This window comes from Bufo bufo, unplaced genomic scaffold (genome assembly GCF_905171765.1).
Source record: "Bufo bufo unplaced genomic scaffold, aBufBuf1.1, whole genome shotgun sequence".
In the NCBI taxonomy this organism is placed as follows: domain Eukaryota; kingdom Metazoa; phylum Chordata; class Amphibia; order Anura; family Bufonidae; genus Bufo; species Bufo bufo.
In genome coordinates this window covers 6,538-24,381 of record NW_024400673.1, presented here as the reverse complement: position 1 = coordinate 24,381, position 17,844 = coordinate 6,538, and the positions used below count along the sequence as shown (strand labels likewise).

At 48.6% G+C, this 17,844-nt stretch overlaps 1 protein-coding gene across 1 annotated transcript; it reads right to left on the bottom strand.

Annotated features, from left to right (window-relative positions):
• Nucleotides 1-776: 776 nt before the first annotated feature.
• Nucleotides 777-16,331, bottom strand: LOC120984435 (homeodomain-interacting protein kinase 3-like). Its single transcript, XM_040413358.1, has 5 exons — nucleotides 16,096-16,331; nucleotides 11,976-12,099; nucleotides 5,261-5,380; nucleotides 3,900-3,986; nucleotides 777-965 (listed from the first exon to the last, which is right to left on the bottom strand). The coding sequence occupies exons 1-5, from the start codon at nucleotides 16,329-16,331 to the stop codon at nucleotides 777-779; spliced, it is 756 nt and encodes a 251-aa protein (XP_040269292.1).
• Between the last annotated feature and the right edge of the window lie 1,513 nt (nucleotides 16,332-17,844).

The following is a 17,844-nucleotide window of genomic DNA, read 5'->3' as shown; positions in this document are numbered from 1 at the left end:
GCACAGTACTGCCAAAATGAAAAAATGGAGTTTAAAAATAAAATACCCTGTTCTGAAGGAAGTGTCCCTTTAAATCCGCTGAACCGAGCACACTTTGCAAGCCACTTTTCAAAACTGGAGTGATTTGAGGTCACAAAAAATTTGTTGCATAATCCCTATTTAGCAATTTTTTGGAGCCAGAGTTCTGGAAAGCGGGACTTGGTCAACTACCCACATAAAATGTACTTGCTTTTTATGTGCACTCTTAAAATCTACAAGGCATTGCCACAAAAGCAAAACTAAGTAAACTGCATGCTGAGAGGAGGTTATTGACGAAAAGTCAAGAAAGTACCAAGTAAAAAAAATCCAACGGGACATAAGATAAAGGTTCATTCAGGCAAGGGCTCTTTAAAAGATGTAAAATGTACAAGTGCACGAGAGCTGAAGCAACAGGTCAGGCTCGTCTGGGTCTCCACCGAACATCGGGCTGAATGCCTAACCCCATCGCCCTTTAAATCTCTGCCACACTCTGAACGCCACGGACAAATCCCCATTGTGTGTGAAGACTGCGAGAGGCTCTTTTAATTCTATGAGACAGAAGATTAGACCTTTACAGAGAAATCTCATTACCACCACACGGTGCGGGCTGTCCACCGGCTGTGGCGCTCCGACGTCTTCTGGAGCAGTGAATGGGTTTGTTGGACGGGGCGTCCAATAAAGGGCGGCGCAGACCTGTGCGCGAATTACGCTGCAGCTCAGAAAAGCAAACCCTCAAGGAGGACGTGCCGGGTAGCGACTTACTGATTGCTGTGGGGAAAATCGAGGAGGTGCTTCATGGTAACAAAGGAGTGGCTCAGGGTGTCAGCCGGACTGATCCTCGCATCGGCATCGATCATCAACATCTTCCTCAACAGGCCCACAAATTCTCTCCTATCTGCTTTCTCCGCCACTAGGTCACTACCATCCAGATCCATCACCATGTTCACCTGTGATTGAAGAAAAGGCGTTAATGTCATTCACTATATACAAAAAGGTCGCCATGTCAAAATACATTTAAAGAGCGCGCGTCTGCAGGATCAACCCTATCAAACCAGGCATAATAACCGGCGGGGCTGATCCTGCTGGTAAAAGGGGTTGGCCCATTTCACACATTAGTCAGATAGGTGCGGGTCTGGGACCTGCACCTATGTCTAGAACGGGGGCCACCAAAGTGAACGAGGGCACATCGCGCAAGCGCGGCCACCCTCCAAATAACTTCTATGGGAGAGCCGAAAATAGACAAGTGCCGCCTCAGAACTCCTAAAGGTGAATGGAGAGGTGGCCGCGCTTGCGCTGAGTGCTCTCCATTCACTTCTATGAGAGTTCTGGAAAATAGCTGAGCATGCTCGCTTGTCTCTTTTTGGAACTCCCATGGCGGTGCGCTCTCCTTCGCTTTAAGGGCGCTGTTCTAGACAGCAGGTCCCAGAGGTGGGACTAGAACCTAACACTAGAGGCATAGCCTAGCGATATGCCACCAATGTGTGAGATGGGCCAACCCCTTTAAGAAAATCAGTTGTGGCGTTCCGAAGAAAATATACCGTACTTTTATTTAAATACGGCTTTTCATTTTTCTATATGCAAATGAAGACTTCAGTGCACAGAGCGGCGCTTTTTTTTTTTTTCAGTGCAGATTTTGAAATCCACTGCACGGCAATTGTTTGTGTGGATTTTTAGTGCAAATTTCACCCTCTGCAACGCAAAGATCGAGATCAGGGCAAATCCGCATCAAAGTCACACGTGTATATTTGGCGCGGAAACACAGATAAATCCAACCAATATCTGCCCGTGTTATTTGGGGGCAAAAAATTATATATTGAAGTTTTTGATTTCAGACTATACAAGAGTAAAGGAGGATTTGAAAGATATATGAGAACAGAGAAAGAAAAAAAATGCATATGCAAAAGAAATTGCACATTTAGGGCTCGTGCACAAGAACGTATTTTTTGTCTGTGTCTGTTTTTTTGCGGCCCGTATGCGGAACCATTCTTTTCAATGGGGCCGCAAAAAAAAAGGGTAATGACTCCATGTCCGTATGTCAGCAAGTGACCTATTCTTGTCCGGACAAGAGCAGGCATAGTCACAGTGGATCTGCAAAAAACTAAAAAAACAAATGCAATATGGATGTCACACGGACGTCACCCGTATTTTTTGCAGATACGTGTTTTGTGCGGACTGCAAAATACATACGGTCGTGTGCATGAGCCCCTAAACGGGGGCAGTTCTGGGAGGATAAACAAATGATATACAAATGAAGACCAACAGAGTTTGATGGATCCATTTAAAAGGGTTTTCTGGGAGTACAATACTGATGACCTATCAACGATCAATATCAGAAAGGTGGGGATCAGTCTCCCTGCACCCCTGCCTTTTCAAACAGATGATCGGTGCGAGCGCCGGGAGTCGGACCCTCACCGATCAGATATTGATGAGCAGTCTTGAGGTTAGGAGTGTGGGACAGAGATCCAGAAAACGTCAAGTGTCTAGCCTCTTGTGCGCGACCCAATTTTCTGGGTTCAAATAACAGGGTGTGACGAGGTGACACGTATGTTGTAATATTACTTGGTGGTGACATACGGGCGACCAGAACACATCCTTTTGGCTTTTCCCAATTGCTTTTATTCTCTTCTAGTCTCGGTAGTTCACATCAATGACTTCTTTATGCTTTAGAGAACTTTTTTCAAATTCACGAATGATATATAAATGTAGATTTTCCAATGTGCAGCCACAAAAATGTAACAAAAAAAAAAGAAGGTCTCATAGGACCGTAGACGGCTGAAGGTAGAAGCATAAAAGTCACCGGAAGGTTAATACGCACTGGAAGACGCTTTGCTGAAGATGTCACCTAGTCTACAAATAGTAACACGGCACACGCATGTTTGTGTGGGTTTCCTCCTTCAGGCCAAAAAAACATACTGCTGAGGTACATGGGCTCCCTAAGCGTGCCAGACAGAGAAGCTAGGCGGCAAGCTGCAGCGGTCACTATGACTGAATGCGGCGCTGCAGAATATGTTGGATCTATAGGAATAAGGGATAACCGATCAGAAACGACGTATGGAATAGCATCGGACATCAATTACTAATAGTGAAGCAGCGGACGTGGAGGAGGGGCCACATTGTGACGTCTGAGACTCATCTGTGTGTACAGGGCAGATGTAGGTCACTTTATAATCTGTACAAAGCTGTGGCCTCTAATGAGGCGTTAATTGATGGCTCCTGCTGACACAGATTCCGACCACGTTCCTTACGTGACTGTCAGGCAGATATTGGGACAATTAATTGTCACCGTCATTTCTTGCTTTCCTCGTATTTTCAAAACATGCTTCACTTTAATCTACTAAAGGTCTGGATTAACCCTTTCACTTGGACTGAGCTGAAGAAAGGCCATATGATAAATGGATGTCGCAGGCCGAGAAATAGGCTGCAGTGCTAACCCCTTCCCAACAGATGACTGCAGGGGGGACCAGGAGTTAGACCTCCACCCCCAGGAGAGGTCATCAGTGTTTAAAGGGCTTGTCCAGGACTTGAAAAACATGACTTCTTTCTTCCTAAAACAGCACCACACCTGTCCACAGGTTCTATGTGGTACTGCAGCTCAAACCCATTCGCTTCAATGGAGCCGAGCTGCAATAGCCCACTGACAGGGGCACTGCTGTTTCTGAACAAAGAAGACGCGGTTTTCCTAATCCTCGACACCTCCTTTAACATAAGCCTTATACCCGACCAGGTGTGTGTGTGGGGGAGCTTTAGACTGGTGCAGCTCATGGGAAATCTATCCAGAATCGCTTTCTCTTTGCTTCGGCGTTTCGCTGTCGACCTACTACTGCGCAGCCACCGGGAGCACAAGGGCCGAGCATCCCGTTATGGAGTCTCCAGCTACTTACATGCACTATATCATCCAAACTGTTGAAAATATACTTCCTGGCTTCCTTAGACTTCATTCCTGTTTCAGCTTCGTGCTCCTCCAAGGTCTGTCATAGAGAAAGGATAGAGACATTGAACACAACCCATGACACGTTACATTCTGCAGGCAGCGCTGGAATAAACAGCAGTACGTCTAGAGCGACCGTCAGGATGTCAGACCGTCCCTTTAATTACTCTCTTTTATCAACTCTAGTAGACTTCGTCCTGCGCACGGCAGAGGAGGACTTCTGCTGACCAGGCGTCTGAGATAGATACTGGCCGACTGCTACTACCCCTACTCAATATGTGAGAGGGAGACCCCCATATACATTAGCTTGTTGGCTGGATACACCAACATCTAATGTCTATGGGCTATTTGCCTCCAGGTGATAAAGGTCAGGGGCCACTTAACCCTCCACCTAGTCATGATATGTCCCATTAGCTGTTAAGCGCATTCTCAGCCGACAGTCTAATATGTGTGGGGTGCTCCCAGTAGCAGTGGATATTTTCGCCAGGTCCTCTTGTTCTCCTGGGAGATAAGCCACCGCCTGAGCAGTTTGGCAGCAGCTTTCTCCCCTCTCCTCGCTGAATACACATACACGAGTCAGGAGAGATAGCTGTCGGCTAATGAATGTGTATGGAAGCCTTAAAGGGCATCTGTCAGCAGTTTTGTACCGATGAAACTGGCTGACCTGTTACATGTGTGCTTGGTCCCATGTTCATATGTGCCTGCATCGCTGAGAAAAATTATGTTTTAATATATGCAAATGAGCCTCTAGGAGCAACGGGGGGCGTGGCCATTACACCTAGAGGCTCTGCTCTCTCTGCAACTATTGTACCCTCTGCACTTTGACTTTAGGTGTGATGACGTTTACACTCCCTGGTCCTGTCAATAAAAGTCCAGAGGACGTGGCAGTTGCAGAGAGAGCAGAGCTTCTAGGTGTAATGGTAACGCCCCCGTTGCTCCTAGAGGCTCATTTGCATATAATCAAACATTATTATTCCCAGCAATGCGGACACATATGAACATGGGACCAACACAAATGCCTTCAGCTGCCAAGCGCACATGTAACAGGTCAGCCAGTGTCATAGGTACAAACCTGCTGACAGATGCCTTTAAGAGTAAAGTAAGTCAAACCTTTATTTTTTTTCCTAGTTCTAAAAACGGTATATTTCCGTAACTCCATATAAGACCATTTGCTTACCATGGATGGTCGGATTATCAGCCAAATTAACTGTACGTTAATCTACGTCAAACAGAACATAATGTGCAGTTCACAATGTTATAATGAAAGAAGTCACTGCAAAATGTAAAAAATAAAAATAAAATTAAATTACTCACTTTTAACCTCCAACTGGGGTATTGGGATTCAGGGTCGCGGCAGAAGAATCTGGATGTCTTTGTACCCACGTTTAACAGATGTTCTCCAGGAAACCCTTGAGTTTGGGAAATGAATCGGATCTAAAGATAAGACAGGTAACAATCAGTCACTTAAAGAGTCACTAAACTTTCGTTATTCACTGGCTTTTCCAGCGTGTGGAGCACGGATCCATAGAGAATATTCCAGATGCTGGAAAAGCCGACGGTACACAGCGCTCTGAGCAGCGCTTCTGCCCCTTCGAGGGTTCGGTATCCTTTGAAAAGTGGATCTACAAACTCAGGCATAGGATCTCAAGCAACAGCTGAAGGCTGGCGAGGTTGTATTAGGGTCTATTCACATGTCCGCAAAATGTGGATCCCCAAAACACGGACACCGGCCATGTGGGTTCTGCATTTTGCGGACCGCATATGGCCGGCACCATAATCAAAATGCCTTTTCTTGTCCGTGGAACGGTTGTGCGGATGCGGACAGCACATTGCGTGCTGTCTGCATCTTCTGCGGCACCATTGAAAATGAATGGGTCGGCGCCCGTTCCGCAAAATTGCATAAGGGATATGGACCCATTTTGCAGACGTGTGAATGGACCCTTGCAGTAATTCTGGGACGTCCACGCGGAGCATAAAAAGCAGCAGTAGCAAAAAAAACAATAAATTTGCAGAAAATGCACGAGTTACAAGCAGATCTCGTCATGGAATTTTGCCGTCTGCGCTGCAAAGGGTGAAATCCGCAATGGAAACCTGCGGCATAAACGGACACGATGCAGATTTTCCACTCTCGCAAATCTATGGTGGAAAATCTTCAGCGTATGGATATATATTCTTTCTTACAGCTTCAGTGTGGACCTAGGCTTTCATACAGCAGGTGCCTGCAAGGCCTCGTACCATGGCTGCAGACTGAGTAATAAAGGAAGTGCGAGTTTCAGCGGTTCCTCTGAACTGTAGGCGACCAGGAAATGTGTTCGCAACTTCTGCTTTTCACATAAGGTGCAATTATTCTAGAAGAAAGCTGCGTTCAGCGACAGGACGCCCAAAAGACAAAACTAAAAAAACATAGCGGCGCTACTTCTCTCCCATATCAGCATGGATAAATGCACAAACATATGCGGAAATGGTTTACCGTATGCGTTATTTTCTTAATATTCTACTATTGGTATAATGCTACTTTGTATGCAGCCTCTGAGGCCAAGTACACGTGACAGTTGTCCTTACCATATAGTCTGAAAAAGGCTTAGTTCTAGTGTTTTGCGGTCTGCACATGGGCGGCCCTATGATAGAAACGCCTATTCTTGATTGCGGGCAAGCTCTATCTCAGGGGTCAGCGACCTTCGGCACTCCAGCTGCTAAGAAACTACAACTCCCAGCATGTACACTTGCTCAGCTGTTCTCGTAACTCCCATAGAAGTGAAATTAGGATTCTGGGAGTTGTAGTTTCAGAACAGCTGGAGTGCCAGAGGTCGCTGAACCCTGCTCTCTCTTTTCTGTGGGGCACCCATTGGGCACCAAATTGCGGAACGGATGTGGACCCAATTCATACAGTCGCCTGAATGAGCCCTTAGAGTGAAGTCGAAACGTCGATCTTCTTTGTTTTATGGGGCATGTGAAGGGAACCTGTGAGCAGGAATTAACCCGGAAAACTGCCACCAATCCAGGAGGGTAACAGGTCCCTAATGATCTTAGTTAATTTTCCGGCAGGAACAGCATCACGCTCAGAAAGACATTTACAGACTGCCTTCCGGTGCCTATATAGTCACACAGGAGCAGCCTCTCCTCTTGCCCTGGATTGTTGGATGTCCTGCAGGCTGGATACGCGATCACAAGACTCCCCCGGCAGCATCCCACGTATGCCATGGTGTTCACTTCTCGCTTCATTGCGCATGCGCAGGATGTAGTGTGTGAAAACTGGACATCAATGACGCTACAAGGGAGAGCAGTAGTCTGACTTCTCTAGAGAAAAAGCTCCCCTTATGCCTCGATACAGCCATGGGCTATTTGTACAACAACACGTCCAATGCCCATCCAGGGTAAGTAGGCCCAAGTCCCTAGTGATACCCTGGATGGGCTTTGGAAGGGCAAGTAGGCCCAAGTCCCTAGTGATGCCCTTCCAAAGCCCATCCAGGGTAAGTAGGCCCAAGTCCCTAGTGATGCCCTTCTAAAGCCCATCCAGGGTAAGTAGGCGCATGTCCCTAGTGATGCCCTTCCAAAGCCCATCCAGGGTAGGTAGGCCCAAGTCCCTAGTGATGCCCTTCCAAAGCCCATCCAGGGTAAGTAGGCCCAAGTCCCTAGTGATACCCTGGATGGGCTTTGGAAGGGCATCACTAGGGACTTGGGCCTACTTACCCTGGATGGGCTTTGGAAGGGCAAGTAGGCCCAAGTCCCTAGTGATGCCCTTCCAAAGCCCATCCAGGGTAAGTAGGCCCAAGTCCCTAGTGATGCCCTTCCAAAGCCCATCCAGGGTAAGTAGGCCCAAGTCACTAGTGATGCCCTTCCAAAGCCCATCCAAGGTAAATTGGCGCATGTCCCTACTGATGCCCTTCCAAAGCCCATCCAGGGTAAGTAGGAGCATGTCCCTAATTATGCCGTTCCAAAGCCCACCCAGGGTAAGTAGGAGCATGTCCCTAATTATGCCGTTCCAAAGCCCACCCAGGGTAAGTAGGAGCATGTCCTTAGTGATGCCCTTCCAAGGCCCATGCCCCTCGTGATGCCTTTCTGCAGCGGGATATCGGTATACAATACGTTCAAACAGGACAGCACTCGTTACTTCACTGCAACTAAAGGAAGTTTTTTTGAAAATTCGCCAGAATTCAAAATTTAAGGTGTGGCAGATTTTCAGTCAAACTTGCATTAGTTGCAGTAAAGTAACGAGCGCTGTCCTGTCTTGTTGAACATATTCTATATTCTGTAGAAATACAGCCCTAAGCTTCCATTTCCGCATGATGCCGGCCGCACCTATCAGAAATGAGAAGATCACAGAAAACCTGGTGTAAGCCTGGATATAGGGTACTTGGTGGTTTAGGGGCCTAATTCCTGAAGACCGATTGAAAATATACTGACGTCACACTTGGCTTTGTTGCATGACCTCACCTTAGGTTTGCATTTGCGTTTTTGGGGGACAAGAGTTGTGGCTACACCAGTGACGTCCTGTACACCACTCCATTCTCTCCACCAGGATGCACTGGTGTGACTTCGGAGGTGACATTCCTTACACAGTGACTGGCTGCAGCGGCATACAGGACGACACCAGCCCAGAAATAAGAGTCCGTCACTGGCTGCAGCCCGGGGAAAAGGACGGAGTAGCGGCGGTGGATCGAAGTGGGATGGGAAGATTATTATTTTGACGGACTCCCGACAGTTTAGTGAAATAAAATAAAAAAAAGATATATCTTGAAAAACCCCTGTAAGGCATGACTATTAGAGAGAAAAAGGCAGAGAAAGCCTGTTTTAGTTGTGCAGTTTCCCAATCTGGGTCTGAATAAGTCTATAGTGTTGCAGTCACGTGGCGGGCCGGTCGGCCGTCAGGAAGCTTCGCCATAACGTAGTCTGAGAAAGCTGCACTTGCTGAGCATCTGAATAACATCTATTGTTCCCCGCAATCAACCATTTCAGGCTGGTTTTTCCCAGATAAAAGGGGGTTGTCCAAACTGGAAAGCACCTTTTCAAAATTATAGAGGCATTCCGGTTACAGAAAGTCATCCCTTATCCACAGGATAGGCGATAACTATTAGATCAGTGGGGGTTCTACCACTGGGACCCCCACCCATCATGAGAAAGGGGATCCCGTACCCCGGTGAAGCCTCCCCTGAAATGGACAGAGCGTCTGCGCCATTCATTTATATGGTAGCACCGGAGGAGCTCTGAACTCTTATCTCCTGTGCTCCCAAAAGAAAATAGCAGTGGCACGCATTTGCGACCAGCCGCTCGCTCCATTACAGTTGGGCTCCGTGAGGTATGGGGTTCTCAAGATTATTGGGGTCCAGGCGGTAACCATCATATAGTTCATGATAATCTCTTTCTAACAAAGCTAGAACCAGCCCTGTACCTCACATGGATCCAGAGATCTCCCCATTCATTGCTCTGCTAGAATTATATCAAGCTGACAGTTAAAGGGGAGGGTCTTTTCTGCTGCAGCTCAGGGGGCGTGTCCATGCTCTCCCTATTACATCTCAGGGGGTGTGTCCATGCTCTCCCTATCGCAGCTCAGGAGGCGTGTCTCAGCTCTCCCTATCGCAGCTCAGGAGGCGTGTCAGATCTCCTTATCACAGCTCAGGAGGCGTGTCTCAGCTCTCCCTATCACAGCTCAGGAGGCGTGTCTCAGCTCTCCCTATCACAGCTCAGGAGGCGTGTCTCAGCTCTCCCTATCACAGCTCAGGAGGCGTGTCTCATCTCTCCCTATCACAGCTCAGGAGGCCTGTCTCAGCTCTCCCTATCACAGCTCAGGAGGCCTGTCTCAGCTCTCCCTATCACAGCTCAGGAGGCGTGTCTCAGCTCTCCCCATCACAGCTCAGGAGGCGTGTCTCAGCTCTCCCCATAACAGCTCAGGAGGCCTGTCTCAGCTCTCCCTATCACAGCTCAGGAGGCGTGTCTCAGCTCTCCCCATCACAGCTCAGGAGGCGTGTCTCAGCTCTCCCCATCACAGCTCTGGAGGCGTGTCTCAGCTCTCCCTATCACAGCTCAGGAGGCGTGTCTCAGCTCTCCCTATCACAGCTCAGGAGGCGTGTCTCAGCTCTCCCTATCACAGCTCTGGAGGCGTGTCTCAGCTCTCCCTATCACAGCTCTGGAGGCGTGTCTCAGCTCTCCCTATCACAGCTCTGGAGGCGTGTCTCAGCTCTCCCTATCACAGCTCTGGAGGCGTGTCTCAGCTCTCCCTATCACAGCTCTGGAGGCGTGTCTCAGCTCTCCCTATCACAGCTCTGGAGGCGTGTCTCAACTCTCCCTATCACAGCTCTGGAGGCGTGTCTCAGCTCTCCCTATCACAGCTCTGGAGGCGTGTCTCAGCTCTCCCCATCACAGCTCTGGAGGCGTGTCTCAGCTCTCCCTATCACAGCTCTGGAGGCGTGTCTCAGCTCTCCCTATCACAGCTCTGGAGGCGTGTCTCAGCTCTCCCTATCACAGCTCTGGAGGCGTGTCTCAGCTCTCCCTATCACAGCTCTGGAGGCGTGTCTCAGCTCTCCCTATCACAGCTCTGGAGGCGTGTCTCAGCTCTCCCTATCACAGCTCTGGAGGCGTGTCTCAGCTCTCCCTATCACAGCTCTGGAGGCGTCTCAGCTCTCCCTATCACAGCTCTGGAGGCGTGTCTCAGCTCTCCCTATCACAGCTCTGGAGGCGTGTCCCAGCTCTCCCCATCACAGCTCAGGAGGCAGTTGAAGGGTGAAACTGAGCATGTGCGACCATCTCAGTGAGCCGGACAAAGCAATGAGAAGGAAAAAATAAAAAAACCAGCAGGTAGCGCTATACATTTTATTGAATAACTCAGTGGCTATATAAAAAGTTTAATTAAATGCAATTACAAAAGTATTCAGATCCAGGTGCTGGTTTGAAAACTGTAGAATATTTTTTGTGGGACAACCCCTTTAATTCTGTCTTGGTGACACTACATGTCATCTCTGCCCTTTAAACATTTGCTAACTGAGGCGCACGCAGTCACTGCCTATGGCTTTATTTAGTACAGAAAGTTTGCCAGCTCTCCGGGGGAGCGAAGTCTTCTCTTGAGAGTCCTATTTACAGGTTGTTTATCACATAGTCATGCAAAATAGTGCACAAACAGGACTGCTGAGGCCACGTACCTCGAAGTATACAAATAGAGCACTCGCCTCATTATTCGGGGATTAACGCTGAAGACATCGCCTGACGGGCTTCACCGAAGACACAAAACAGCTGTGCCTTTAGAAACTGCCCAATGATCAGGCAGATCATCACTAACGTTAGAAATGCTTGTTCATCAGGTAGGATCGTTGGTGTGGAAACCTAAATCATTGTTTGACGGCAGCGGATCTCGTCGCCTCAACAGCACAAACAATGATTCTGTATGGGGACGAGCGACGGCATTAGTGATCACTCTTCCCCATACTGTGGAGGGGATCATTACACATAGTTGCACCACTGACGAGCAGGCGATTGGAAGCGTCTGCTCCATCGGGCCAGGGGCCTTAAAGGAATTTTATCTCAGACATTGGGGGTCATATCACTAGGACATGCCCCCAATGTCTGATAGGGGCAGGTCCCACCTCTGGGACCCTCACCTATACTTAGAACGAAGCCCGCAAAGTCTGGGAGGGTGCACCGTGAATGTGCGGCCATCCTCCCTTCATTCCTATAGGAGCTGGCTTGCCCATTTCCGCCATAGAAGTGTATAGAGCAGTGGCCGCACTTGAGAAGTGCGCCTCTTATTCATTTCAATGGAACTTCCGAAAATAGCTGAGGGCTCCGCTCGGCAATTTTCAGCTCTCCTGTAGGAATGAATGGAGGGCGGCCGCGAATTCAGTGCACCCTCTGGGACTTTGTAGGCTCCGTTCTAAGTATAGGTGCGGGTCCCATCCTAGCGGTGTGACCCCAATGTCTGAGAAGGTACAAGTCCCGTCTGAATGAGATGGTAAGGCATAAAAAGGAGGAGCTGTTTGTGGCCAGGTTGTCACTTGATATATACAAGTCAGACCTTACTAGTGGCTACGTTTTTCCTTACCTGGTCATACTCCAGCGCTCCTGGGTACAGCGGCCATCCTAGGAACAGCTCCGCAATCACGCAGCCCAGCGACCACATGTCTATGGCTTCACAGAACGGTAACCCCAAAATAATCTCAGGAGCTCTGAAGGCAGAATAGAAAGACAGTGGTCAGTAAAACACATACACGTCCAAAGAGGGTTCATCGACACCCCCAATACAAGGTCAAATAATAATATTAAAGAGGTTATCCAACTCCTATTATGACCCCTCCCAATGCACTGCCCCTTCTCATACGTTATACTTACCTGCTCTCCGGGACCCTGCGCGGCCACCGCTACATCTCCGCTAGAGAGGCTCGTGATGCAGCAGCGGCCGTGCAGGGATCTGGAGCAACGCGGGTGCCACGGAGCAGGTAAGTATAATGCATACGAGGGCCAGGGATTCAGGTAAGTATAATGTATACGAGGGCCAGGGATTCAGTTAAGTATAATGTATACGAGGGGCGCGGGCATTGGGGGGGGGGGGGTCATTATGGAGGTTGCATGCATTGGGGGGGGGGGGGGGGGGGGGGTCATTATAGAGGTTGCATAACCCCTTTAATCCTATAAATTATGCATCTCACTCCTGATAAGGACAAACAGCAGAGACCCCGAACAGTATGAGACTCCAGAATAAAGGGCCCCCTGAGGCAAAGCAATTCTGTTCCCCAGGAATAATATCCGATTGCCAACTAACAAGGTGAAGACGTCTGTTCATACATGTTCAGGGTGCGCACGTGCAATGTGCTTATCGCCCCTCAATAGTCCTCGGGCAAAGTCTCACAAAGTCCCGCACCCCCTCCTTCCTGCCTCGACTAAGGTCCCATAGGCGGGATAACTCATCCAAAGCCAGTTTTGGCAGAATCCAGTGACCGCAGATTTATTTGCATATCCGCTGGAGCGGACTCTGAATGACGTATTCTGGCCGGTGGAAAACACTTAAAGGGGTCCTCTCACTTCAGCAAAAGGCATTTATTGTCTAGAGAAAGTTAATACCAGGCACTTACTAATGTATTGTGATTATCCATATTTCTTCCTTTGCTGGCTGGATTCATTTTTCCATCACATTATACACTGCTCGCTTCCATGGTTACGACCACCGTGCAATCCATCAGCGGTGGTCGTGCTTGCACACTATAGAAAAAGGCACCAGCCTGTGTGTGTGTTCCCACGGTCCCAGCCACCGGACAGGCCGGCACTTTTTCCTATAGTGTGCAAGCATGACCACCAGGGTCATCGTATCATATGAGCAGTGTGTAATGTGATGGGAAGATGAATCCAGCCAGCAAAGGAGGCAATATGGACCATCACAATACATTAGTAAGTGCCTGGTATTAACTTTCTCTACATGATAAATGACACTTGCTGAAAGGAGACAACCCCTTTAAGGCCTCATGTACCCAACCGTATCCGCAAATCACAGATACCGGCCGCGTGCAACCCACATTTTTTCTTTCTGCAGGTCTGCACTATGTTACAAATGCCTATTCTTGCCCACAAATAGGACAAGAAGAGGACATGAAGAGGACATGTTCTTTCTTTTTTGTGGGGCCACGGAACGGACATACGGATGCGGACACCACACTGTGCGGATCAGATGCGAGTTGTGCACATGAGGCCTAAAGTTGTGGACATTCTTCTAGGACTGATACTGGAGTGCTGACCATCACTGGTATCCTGGCCTGAGACGCCAGCTGAGCCCGGAGGGACATGACATGACACAACTTTGCCCCTGACGACTCTTGCAATTAAGACATGGAGTATGCGGTATTATAATTTCATTATCTGCACAGTGTAAAAATGCACAGCTACTGCAATGCAGTATAAGGGTCTATTCACACGTCCGTATGTGTTTTGCGGATCCGCACATCGCCGGCACTCTCATAGAAAATGCCTTTTCTTGTCTGCAATTGCGGAAAAGAATAGGACATGTTCTATTTTTTTGCAGAACGGAAGTGCGGATCCGCAAATGCGGATGCAGACATGGGTCCGCGAGCGGATGAAAAATACGGTTGTGTAATCTGCGGAACAGCCACGTCAATCTGCAAAAAAACACTGAGGTCTGCACGGGCCCATAGAAATAAATAGGTCAGCGCACAGATGAAAGGTGCACGAGGCATGACCTGAAATCCTACAATTTTAACCCATTACCGCCATAGTGGAGCGGCACGGAATTAGCACACAGCCGGCACGCTCCTGAGCTGGAAGCATTGTTTCCACTCTGCAATAGGAGTTCTGGGAAGCAGCGACATGGCGAAACGCTAATGTGTGAACTCGGAAAGGCGCCGAGGGCATGGAGCGGGCGGCCGCAGGTAGGCCGGGGCGCGGACTGACTGATTCTGTAACCATAGCAGGCCGCGCTGTTTGTGTAATGTAACCAGATCATTAATAAAACACAGAGAAGGTTTCGTCCTTCGTGGCGATATCAGACCCGGTAACATGCAAGTCATCTGCTCGGGGTGTCGGCTTACAGCCAAGGGCCAGAAGTTGTCGGCACTGATAAGTCCTTCTTTGTTCAGCTGATGAGATGCTTCAGGTTATTTGATTAAGAAGGTTTTACGTAAGAAAAGGTTATTGTGGAGCGAAGAGACAATGTAACTGCGGCTATATCAGGCACGTAGCGGCTAAAGGAACGATCCAGGCAAGACAGATACCATGTGCTTACAGGGGCGGGGCATGACACGGGAGCCCTACGATTTTTTATTTTTTTTAATCGCTGTCATGTGCCTTCCTCTCAGGCCCTGCCTTCTCAATGGCGATCTCTTCTCACTCCCCGGTGTCGTCAATGGGGAGAACAAAAGGATCTGGGGAAAAAATTCGCTTGGTCCAATTCTTCTCCCCCCTGATATAATCTGTAGGGGGTGAGTCGGGAGCATTCGGTTCAGCCGACAATACACAAATGTATATGGCGGCATTACGCACTTTTTAGTCTGGAACGTTCCTTTAAGGGTTATATGTATGGCTTAAAGGGGTTGTCCTGCATTACACTTGCATGTGACATGTTTTCTCCATGTGGTGTGATGTCAGTGTGCACAATTATTTCTATGTCATCAGCATTTTATCCATTCTCTCTGCTCTGTGACATCACTGTGCGCATTATCTGTGCTCTGTGACATCACTGTGCGCATTATCTGTGCTCTGTGACATCACTGTGCGCATTATCTCTGCTCTGTGACATCACTGTGCGCATTATCTCTGCTCTGTGACATCACTGTGCGCATTATCTCTGCTCTGTGACATCACTGTGCGCATTATGCTCTGACACCACTGTGCGCATTATCTCTGCTCTGTGACATCACTGTGCGCATTCTCTCTGCTCTGTGACATCACTGTGCGCATTCTCTCTGCTCTGTGACATCACTGTGCGCATTCTCTCTGCTCTGTGACATCACTGTGCGCATTATCTCTGCTCTGTGACATCACTGTGCGCATTATCTCTGCTCTGTGACATCACTGTGCGCATTATCTCTGCTCTGTGACATCACTGTGCGCATTATCTCTGCTCTGTGACATCACTGTGCGCATTGGAGATCCGGCAGGCTGTTCATTCATATTAGCTTCTGGCAAAGCTAGATCCAGAGAGACCCGTAAGGCGGTTCCCTGCCGGATCTCCCGAACACTAGTGTGAACCCAGCCGTATCTCGGCTCTGTGACATCACTGTGACACCCAGCAGGCCTCCACAGCCAACTGTAGTATTTGCCAATGGCAAACGATATTCGCAGCTCTTTTATTAGCTTAACTTCTGGTCAATTTTATTTTTTATTTTTTTATTTTTTTTCAGTACATATCTCCTCAGGGAGTAGACGGTCCACAGGGAGCTCTCACATAAGAGACAGCTGAATGTAGCAAAAGTGACTGATTGGTGACAGCTGTATTGTGACAGTTGTGAGCGGAGAAGGCAGCTGTGCCGCCCGACCCTCCTGCAGTTTTAGGCTGCGGTGTGACCCGTATAACGGAGGACACGCCGCCCACATGTCCCACGTGTGCGAGTGAGACGGCAGGTGGCAAAGCACAAGCAACTGGAATCAACAATAAGGTGACCGGAGAGATCTCACAAGTCGTGCACTATGGTAGAGACACCAGATCCTTGATATGATACCTACTGAAGACAGCTGCCGGCTGAAAAGCTATTCCCGAGAGCAGAGGGTCCATGGGGAGAGAGACAAGTGCACGCAGACAACTCCAGAAGCGGCTGACCTCCTGCAGCAACAAAGGATCGGGCACGTTGAAATCGAGCATGCCTGATCCTTCTTTCTCCAGAGCGAGAGCCTGGCGACCTCGGTACACCATAGATGGTGGAACAATCCCACAAAAATCAGCGGGTTTAGCCAACATTTTACACCGGAACCTTTAGAAACATGGGAAAATTGCTTGTGATGCAACTCCCCATCGTATCGCTTTCCCTTCACAAGCAGGAGCGATTCCGTGAAATCTCACTATAGATAACAGGAGGCTCTACTGTTATCAGGGGCCGATGCGATGCCCATTATACCCCGTGTACGTCGTGTACCATTCACAGACTACAGGATGCCAAAAGCTGCACCTTCAGGGAAATCGCCAAAAATATGGTCACGTATTTTAAAGGGGTTGTCCACCTTCATTGTGCAGCAGTGACTGAGCCGGGACACAGTAGCGTGGAACAGGTAAACCACCGCAGGTCCTGCCATGCTGGGGGAGGGGGTTCTAAAAAAAAAAAGAAGCACAACAAATGTGGACGACCCCTTAAAGAAAGATGGTGCATGGCAAGATAACCAGAGCGAGAGTATAAAACCGTGAGAAGTGATGGCGACAATTCTCTCGAGAGGTTTCCGTTCATGTCCTTTTATAGCCCTTCCCTCCCATGTACTTTAGTTGGTCACTTCTGCGCTGATTACATGTTTTTGCGCGCTGCCCATTTCCGTGTGGGCTGAATTGTACGTGCAGCCGCTGTTTACGTGTTCCACAACCCTCTCCAGGCATAAAGGTTGTGTTTTCTCTGCATCCACATCTGACTCCCAGGACTTGGCGTGTCGTCTTACATATGCAAAGTCCACAGTCAGCGACCGCAGGCCAGAGCAATCGAGCACAGCACGCATTCATCTCCGAGGAGGACCCCCTGACCTAAGGAACGAAAGAAGTCAGCAAATACTATGGCTGATCTGGGCTTGCGCACAAAATTCGGAAGCTTCGCCTAATTCCATGAGTTCCTGGATCTGACGGGGGTATAAAGTAGTCACTGATTCCTGCAGTCTATCACTAAGGCTACATGCACACGACCGTGTGTGTTTCGCGGTCCGAAAAAAACCCCCCCAAAAAAAAAAAACAGATGATATCCGTATGCCATCCGTTTTTTTTTTTTTGCGGGGCTACGGACGGACATACGGATGCGGACAGCACACGGTTTTTTGCAGACCCATTGAAATGAATGGGTCCGCATCCTATCCGCAAAAAAAAAAAAAAAAAACGGAGCGGACACGGAAACAAAATACATTTGCATGCAAGTGGCCTAAGGCTACTTTCACATTAGCGTTTTCAATTCCGCTATTGAGATCTGTCATAGCAGCGTTTTCCTGTCCGCGATGTGGTGCGGAGCAAGACACAATAGAAAACAGATCCGTCCCCCATTGACTTTCAATGGTCATGGCTAAAGAAGAAATAACAGAACCGGATCCGTTCATGACGGATGCATGCGGTTGTATTATTATTGTAACGGAAGCGTTTTTTGCAGACCCTGACTGATCCGCAAAAAACGCTAACGTGAATGTAGCCCTTACTTTTATCACTGAGCGGAACTTTTCTTAAACCACCGGTTATTAGCTGCAGTCGTGGTCTAGCACTCGAACCCTCTACATCAAGGATGTCAAACCCG